The sequence below is a fragment of the Stegodyphus dumicola genome, chromosome 2, assembly GCF_044657685.1.
Source record: "Stegodyphus dumicola isolate Sdum_Otavi_A_Nest chromosome 2, ASM4465768v1".
In the NCBI taxonomy this organism is placed as follows: Eukaryota; Metazoa; Arthropoda; class Arachnida; order Araneae; family Eresidae; genus Stegodyphus; species Stegodyphus dumicola.
Window position 1 is genome coordinate 231830212 of NC_140769.1, and position 9513 is coordinate 231839724.

Below are 9513 nucleotides of genomic sequence, written 5' to 3' on the forward strand. Positions count from 1 at the left end.
TTTAATGTATTAAAAGAAATAAACTTTTTTAATGAAAAGTGCACTACTTAATAACTTTCATTAGCAAAAATTTTATTTTTTTATCTCCAAGCATAAATTAATTTTTTTAACAAACACCGATTTATTAATTGAACTGTATTTCACTGTAGATCAAATACAGATGTAATACAATTTCATCCATTCTCAACACATGACGCAAATTTCAAAACCACAAAGTACTTCACGTAAATAAACAAAATTTCACGAAGTGCACGGCAGCATATGCGCAAATTGAGATGCGCACAGGAGGATCAGATCACGATCCCAAAAGTTGCCTTCTCTCCGTAGACGCTAGTGTGGGGTAGGCGTCTTGCCAGGTGAAACTAGTCGATATTTCCGTGACGTCAAAAATTCGAAAAGTGGGGTAGGGTTTGGAAATACGCTGGCGGGAGTTCGTTACGCGAGCGACCTTTCCTCCTCGGATTTGGTGCATTTGAAATTAAGCAAAGAAATTGCGGAGAAACATTATTACTTGACATTCTTTCGAATGTTTGTTATTTGCATTTCAGAAACTATTAAGATTGGATGGAGGCAGCTACGTTTGACTTTTGCTCATTTGATGAAAAAGCAAATCAGATTGAAACAAATCTGATCATGAAATATTATTAGTTTCTAAAAGTTGTTTTGGACAGCAATGTAAGTTCGGCATGTTAAGTATTTATGTTCGCTGAATTTATTTATCAAGTTCGTCAGAAGAACACACAGGAAAGAGTGCATCATCTTTATGTGCAAGAACTACTGCATAAAGTGGAACCTTAGCACTGCGTATGGTGCTGAAAGGGAGCCATACGTCACAAAGCGACAGAAGAAGAACGCGAATTGCTCGTGTTATCCAACTGGCTAAAAGGCTGGGATGCGTTGAATTCTACGCGTAGTATAGCTATGCGGCGAAGATTAAATTTCGCGTTATGTACGTTTAATCCTGTAAGTTAGATAAATTTACTTTAGAAAATGAAGTATATGTCATAGTGTTTGTAAGTGTGCATAGTAGTCAAACAAGAGTCGAAAATCAGAAATGTTAATTGTATCAGGTCTGTATATTTAACTGTGATCTTCCTCTATATAAGTTTAGGTAATTAAATAGCTTTGTAACGCAAGGTAAAAGTAATTTTCCTATTGTAAATGAAATTATATATAATTGTTCCCAGTTTTAGAAATCAGTGACATTTGGAGAGCTTTTCGCCGTATAGAGACCTCAAACGACCAGCTGATAGATCAATAAAAAGAAGAAATTTATAATCTTTTGAAAACAGTTTTTTACAGCGAAGAAGATTCGGCTATCTAGTTTTTAAATTTGTTTTAACTACTGGGAATTTTTAGAAACACCCGATTTAGAAGTTTTAGATAAAGGAAAATGGATAATAACTGTTCAGACGGTGAGTTAATTGTGCCTGATAATTTAAAAAGTTATGATTGTGATACATCTGAAGAGCATTTAAGTGAAGAGTCTGATTTTTTAGAACATTCCGAAGTTCAGGAAGAAGAAGAAGAAGAAACAACCGAAAAATTTTCAGAAGTGCACCAACTTAATCACAATGCAAGAGCACCTTATCAGTGTGAGCTGTGTAATAAAACTTTCAAAAGAAGAAATCATTTAGCCCTTCATCATATGTATCATACTGGAACTAAACCTTATGCCTGTAACTTATGCAATAAGCGTTTTACTACACAAAGTAAACTTAATGTACATTGTCGTATCCATACAGGAGAAAGACCTTATGTATGCGAGATATGTAATCGAGGTTTTACAACAAAATGTGTTCTTAAGGTGCACAGTATTATTCATACAGGACTAAAACCTCATCAGTGTGACGTGTGCCAGAAATGTTTTAAAACTAAATATCAACTTGATGTGCACAACCGTATACATCTGAGTGAAAAGCCTTTTGTATGTACAATATGCAACAAAGGCTTTGTAACAAAATGCAAGCTTGATGCCCATTATCCTATTCATGAAAAAGAAGGTATAACTTATGCTTGTGAAATATGTAATAAAATTTTCAAGATAAAACGTAATATGGAGAAGCATGTAAATTCTCATTTTGTAGAGAAACGCCTTCATGTCTGTATGGTATGTCATAAAGGTTTCAAGGAAAAAAGCCAACTTACTAAACACGCTCGAGTTCACACTGGTGAGAAACCTTATGAATGTGCAGCATGCGATAAACGTTATGCCAGGAGGAGTGATCTTCATCTTCATTTACTTACTCATACTGGAGAAAAAAATTTTGAATGTGATGTATGTTATAAAACTTTTGTATCAGGAAGTAAACTTAATTCACATAAACAAATTCATAATAAAGATAAGGTGATCATTCGTAAGATACCTAATAATAAAGATGCAAAGCATATGTGTCATGTGTGTAATAAAATTTTTGTGACAAGATCTAATTTGACTGTCCATTGTCGCATTCATACCGGAGAAAAACCTTTTCATTGTACAATATGTAATAAAAACTTTAGAGTTAAGCCAGCTCTTCAAGCACATATTCTTATTCATACTGGAGAAAAGCCACATGTTTGTGAAGTATGTAAGAAATGCTTCAGAACCAAACAGGATTTTCTCATGCATTGCCGCATTCATACTGGAGAAAAACCCTACCTGTGTAGTGTGTGTAATAAAGCTTTTGTATCGAAGAGTAAACTTGTTGTGCACACTCGCATTCACACTAAAGAAAGACCATATATCTGCGATATATGTACTAAAGGCTTCAAGTCAAAGTACCAGCTTACTGTACATACTCGTTCTCATCAAAATGATAGACCTTTCATATGTGAGGTATGTGAAAAAGCATTTAAAACAAAGGATCATATGAAGTCTCATTGTGCTAAAGTGCATAATGCTAAAAAGAAAAATTCTGAATGAAGGCACATTTAACAATAAACAGCATATGTAATTAAAGAAAATATGTATGTAAGCTGTGTAATAAATTACATGACATTATAATATACTTAAATATTATTTCTTTCAATATGGAAGATGTATTTATCAAGTATTAAATTCTCATGTGTGTTGTGAAAAGTTATATAATTTAAAAAAGTACTTCTATCATTAACAATATTTTGTTAGTTGGGTAGTAATTGTTAAAATTTTGTTTTTGTGTTAAGCAAGTTAACTGCTTAATTAGAGATATCTTAGCAGATCTGAATAATTTTGAAATTTTCTTTGTAGTTATATAGAAGTAAAGAAAGGTAAGCATGTAACTAGTTGTCCTGAATTATATTTTATATTTAAAGCATTTGATACATTTCTGTTAATGTTCACCATAGACTTTTTTTTTAAACATTTTTACAATCTTATATTTTGCTATGGAATAAATACTGGTTACAGCAACTTAAGTTAAAAAATGTGCAGTATATTAAAATGTTGGGCAAGCAAAATATGAATTTTGATAGTAGTCACAAATAATTTATTTAATTTTAATTTGGTTAGAAATAGACTAGTGTAAAATGTAAAGTTACTTTGGACCTTTAAAAATATTTCTAAGATATAGGGTAAATGAGAAATGAAGGCATAAGCACTGATGATAAATGAAAAATATTCAGAACTTTTGATAAAAAAAATAGAGCTATTTGCCTGAAATTTTCATAGCCTGAAATATTTTTATCACAAACAAAAATTCCTGATAGAAGTAACTTATTTCATTTGGCTTAATCTAGTATTTTTTTGTACTGTCTAATTACCTGCACATCTCGCCAAAAAGTCATGAACTCATTGCTGACTAATTTTTTGCCAAGCTAATGTAGGTTTTCATATAATTATTTGGGCGACATAATACTTTGCCTTATGAGTATTTTTGTGTAAAGTGCAAAATCGCTCACTTATTTGTTTAGCGCTTTTTACAAGAGTAAGAATTGTTTTTACAAGAGTAAGAATTGGATGTTTGTCAATTTTCTTTGACATTTTAAGTGAAAATAGGTCGATGTGTACATGGATAAAGTCAAGGGAGGGCGCAATGTCATTTTTGTTCAATTCTGGGATTCTTTTTAAGTGAAAATAGGTCGATGTGTACATACCGAGTATGTACAACTCTTAAAAACGCGGCAAGCAGTGGGTGATTCTGCATTTTCCCCATATTTTTTCACGTGTTATTAGTGGGGTTGTGAATAGTCAGGAAGTACCTTATAAATTCAATTTCATACATATGTGATTTAAGAGTTTCTATTTTTTTCCCTTTCAAAAATACATTTTCACTCTGTTATTCTTATCATCCTAAATACTATTAGCATCATTTATTCTTGCCTTAATGTAAATCTTTCTATCACTATACTTAACTTTTAACGTTACACTTTAACAAATATGTACAATGGAATTATATTTTAAGCATTTAAAATATTGCCTTACTAAGAAAAGATTTAATAAAATAAAAACATTATCATAAAAGTTACTAATTTTACTTACATTTGTGATTTTGGCCACATTTTTTTCCAAAGATTGTCAGACTATCGATATTAATCATAAGCTGACAAATACTAGAAAAATATCTAAAGCATAGATACAACAATTCAGCAACATTTTTGATATCTAAAATACAAATTTTAATTATCAAATAAGGCTTATATAATACATCAAACATTATATATATTTTTTATTGGTAAAAGTATATTTCGGTGCTTCTTGGTGATTGGCTAGCAAGGCACAATTTCGAGATGGCTGCTACACGAAACCAAAATAGCAAGTCATAGAATTACACAAACTCTGTATTCATGTACACATCAATCTACTTAAAAAGAATCGGAGAATTGCTCAAACTCGGTATTGCGCTCTCCCTTGACTTTGTCTGGGTAAACATCGATCTATTTTCACTTAAAAAAATCAGGAGAATGATGATGTCATATAATGTTAAAATAAATTTACTCATCAGCAAAATTGAACAAAATTTGTAGCTTATCGAAGCTCAATAAACTGTTTTGAATCATACAATAAAATAACATAAAAAAGGGGTAAAAGTTTTCAATTGGTTGCCCCTTGTTTTTTGGCGATTCTTTTTTGATGCCAAGATCGGCACCAGGAAGGCACAGTTTCAAGATGGCTGCTACATAAAATCTGAATAAAAAGTCAAAGAATTGCACAAACTCTGTGTCCATGTACACATCAATCAAAAAAAATCAGGAAGTTAAAACGGAGTTAAAACTATCATGGTAACTAGAAATGAGGTTTCATTACCAAAATAAAAAACAATTTGTCGCTAATCAAAGGGGCACCCAATTTTACACTACAGCCCAAAAAGGAACTACATGTTATCGCATAAATGCACTGCAAAAAGAAAATATCAAGTTTTCATATTTAGAAATTTATGTGTCTTCAGTCTGTGGCACACAGAATTCCTTAACTCCAGTTTCCGGATCCTTAAATATCATTGCGGGAATTACTGAGAAGTGAATTAAGACATTATCAAAAAGACAATCACTTCCAGCAGTTGGATATGATTATTGTTCCAGGTAAAATATTCTGCTGAATTATATCCAACAAAGTTTCTTTTCTTTCATCCTCAACCACTTCAAGAAAAAAAAAACACCTTCCGCTGTGTCGTTCTATACCACCAAACAACCACTTTACCACCGGCAGCCATTTTATGATGAAGCACAAAATACGCAACGTACTTCCTGACATCCAATGCAGAAAAAAGCCCTTACAAATATTTTCCCATCAGTCAAATTCACCACAGTCTTGCAACCAATCACGTCTTAATATGGTTTTCATAACATTCAACTATTCAGGTGCTCAGGTAAATGAAACAACAATTTGGCAATAATCCAAGGGGCACCCTAAAATAATGACTAACCTTTTTATTATATGATACTTTGCTACTGTTCTCGTCCTGCATGCAGCTATCTATTTTAACTTAAAGAAATATTGGAGAATCGCACAAGCTTGACACTGTGTACCCTGTAAAGTAAGATCATTGGATTAAAATTATTGTCTAACAACAAAATTGCCCAATTTGGCATTTACTTAGCAACATTAAAACTTAGTCAAAATTATGACTTTTTTGCTTAATGACTTTACACAACCCCGGTTTCAACATTAGTATGCTTTTATATATTTTTGAGAACAGCCAAACCATGCTTGTGCTCATGACAGATGTGATTGAGTACATGTAGATTTACACACTTTCACTGTCATATGGCCTCTTCTAAGGTACAGTTTTTTTTTAATAAAGCATACAGAATTATGATGAAACTATGGAATTTACCAAGTTGATGGAGGAAAAATGTTGGATCTTTTCAGATTTGAACACTTAAACAATATTTATTGGTTAAAAAAATGTAAATATCAGCCATATATACTTTTGTTTTTCTTCTTTTAAAATTTCTTATCAAATACTTTTAATTATTATTATTTACAAACAAAACAATACCTGTGATTATAGCAATTCTGTTAATTGACAAAATGAGCCATAAAAATAAGTAGATTTTTCCCAAAGTCACAAATAAGTTACCAACTTTTTGTGAGGATATGTATAATCAGAAAATAGCAAAATAAATAATCTTCTTATCAAATTCAGATACATAAAATAAAATTTAATTGCTAATTATATTGATGGCTACCATATCTTAGTGCACATATTCTATTTGGTTTTGGAAAAGGAGGTGATGACATTTGGAGAAAAGTACCCAATATTTTTAAAAGTTTGAGCCACACAGCAGCAAAAATTAAACAATAGAAAAGTGTTATAAAATACTGCAAATTTTTTAACGGACTTTGTAACTAGCAAAATTTTCAATTTTTCCCAAAGTCACAAATAAGTTACCAACTTTTTGTGAGGATATGTATAATCAGAAAATAGCAAAATAAATAATCTTCTTATCAAATTCAGATACATAAAATAAAATTTAATTGCTAATTATATTGATGGCTACCATATCTTAGTGCACATATTCTATTTGGTTTTGGAAAAGGAGGTGATGACATTTGGAGAAAAGTACCCAATATTTTTAAAAGTTTGAGCCACACAGCAGCAAAAATTAAACAATAGAAAAGTGTTATAAAATACTGCAAATTTTTTAACGGACTTTGTAACTAGCAAAATTTTCAATGCCGTTTAACTTTTGATTTTTATTATTAATTATTTATTGTGGAATACTAGTAAATGAATCACATCTTTTCTTTATAAATAAGGATATATGTCATTCATACATTCAATTTTACTCTCAAGTAAATGTGTTGTACAAAATTTTGATTTAACACAGTTTAATTAAATAAAACCATTTTCTCATTTACATGATTTATTTTGATTTAATACAGTGAAAAAGTACATATTGAGTTATAACATGTTAAGTCATCCAGAGTGCATATATAAGGCTGTCATCTAATTAATCATAATACAATTATGTATATGAAGTTATAAATAAGAACATTGAAAATGTATGTTAAAGTAACAATACCATGATATATACTGTATTTACTTGCATATTTGCTCCCCCTTTAATACTACTACTAAACATGGAGGGGTCAAATATGCAATTTATACTGTTTTTGATGAAATGTCTTAAATGATAAACATATCACATTTAAAAGAAAACAGAAAGATGCATAAATATTATATTATGTATTTCAAAGGACTTACTAATTTCAATAATATTCTTTTTACTTATTCAAAATACTTTTTTATTTGTGCATATAATATACTAGGGATGGCCAAGCTCCTTGATAGTCCGAGCCATTTTTCAAAATTTGAAATTTTTTGCAAGCCGCAATTAAACACGTATTTAAAAGGTATGCAAAAAAGGTATTAAATTTTTTTTACAGAAATTATATTTACTGTAAACATATAAATAAAAATACAAAATATGTGTATTAAATTTAAATATTAAAAATTAAACACATTTATTTTACATCTCTTGATAATTCTTTCAAATTTTGTGAACAATTAGTGACAGCACTTCGCAGTAATTCTTTTAGATGCTGGTTAGTTAATACTGATCAATATTTGGATTTTAAGAATTTTAAAGTGGAATTAAATGATTCACATAAGTATATTGTTCCAAATATTGAAATAATTTGACAAGCAGATTTTTTTTAAATTCAGGATACTTTGATTCTGGTACAAATTTCCAAAATTTAGTAATCGCCGTCGACTTATATTTTAATTGTAGAGCTTGATCTTTTGCATCTCTATTAATTCTAATTCTCCAGATGCTTTTTGGGTCATAATTATATTGGAAATGGAAAACTCACCTTGAATTATGTTAATTTCAAATGGATTCAGAAAAAAATCAAGGGACGATTTAAGATATTTCAAGTCTTGAAATCTATTTTGGAATTCTGTCAATATTCCTCCTAGCTTTTTTATATACTTGTTGAGTTTTCTTGTTTAATATTGGAACAAATATTTTTAATTCAAGGAAAAAGATAAAATGTTTTATTTTTAATGTCCTTTTGAAAAACTTGTAATTTAGTTTGAAAACTAAATATATACTGTGAGAGGTCAGCTATTATTTTATCATTCTCCTGAAATTGTAAATTCATTGTTTGCAAATGTTCCATGACATCAGTCAAAAACATTAAGTAACCACTCGTCATCATCTAATTCTGAATAGGTTATTTCCTTTTCTTTTAGAAATGCAGTTATGGGATCAAACAAATCTACAAATCGATTTAATACATTTTTAGCTAGATAACCATCTAACAATGGAATAGAATAATGTCATTTGGAAGCTCTTCCTCTTTTAATTCTTCAAGGAAATTTTGAATTGTTGATGATTTTTTGCATTGGTGCGAATGTAATTTACAATGTGTAACACAGTTTTCGTAACATCAGGATATTTTAAATATTTTGTAACGAGATGTTCTCGGTGAATTATGCAGTGAATCGGTATGAATTGTGGAATTTGAGAATCATCTCCTAAAAGTACAATAAGACCGATTTTTTTTACTCAGCATTGCTGTAGCTCCATCAGTTACAATGCTTAAAAGTTTATTAAGAGGCACATCAAAAGTTTTTATTATGGAATCTAATGCATTTTTAATATCGACACCGTGGGTTGACTCCGGGAAAGTACTACTAAATCTAATAATTCTTCTTTAACAACGAAGTCAGGTGAAACAAAATGTATGAAAACTGCCAATTGCAGAAGATCTGTGGTGTCTGTCAATTCGTCAAGGGCTAAGCTGAATGCAATACAGTTCTTTAAATAATTTTTAAAATTATATTTAAGAGATGTGTTCATTGCAGTTATGTGTCGTTCGGTTGTGTGTCTCAAGATGGGAATTTGCAAAACAACGTTTGGATCTAAAACTTTAAGTACATCTTCCAAGATTTTTTTAATAAACTCTCCCTTTCCATACGGGCATTTTGCATGAGCAATGTTCCAAGCAATAACAAAACTGGCTTCAGCCACATTATTAGCTTGATTGCTAAAGGTCATCAAAATTGACTGCTGATTGATTCTCCTCCCACTCATTATTAAAACTTCCATTTTCTTGCTCATATTTTCTTTTTTTATTTTCGCTATCTGTCGTCATTTTTT

General features: G+C 30.4%; 1 protein-coding gene across 1 annotated transcript; it reads left to right on the top strand.

Annotated features, from left to right (window-relative positions):
* Positions 1–859: 859 nt before the first annotated feature.
* Positions 860–7263, top strand: LOC118179441 (uncharacterized). The gene has a single exon (XM_035348616.2). It carries the CDS (start codon positions 1394–1396, stop codon positions 2903–2905), a length of 1512 nt encoding a protein of 503 aa, XP_035204507.2. The 5' UTR covers positions 860–1393; the 3' UTR covers positions 2906–7263.
* The last annotated feature ends 2250 nt before the right edge of the window (positions 7264–9513 follow it).

Bases quoted from the DNA above. Each gene is read 5' to 3' on its own strand.
- LOC118179441 (XM_035348616.2), top strand. From the start codon at position 1,394: ATGGATAATAACTGTTCAGACGGTGAGTTAATTGTGCCTGATAATTTA.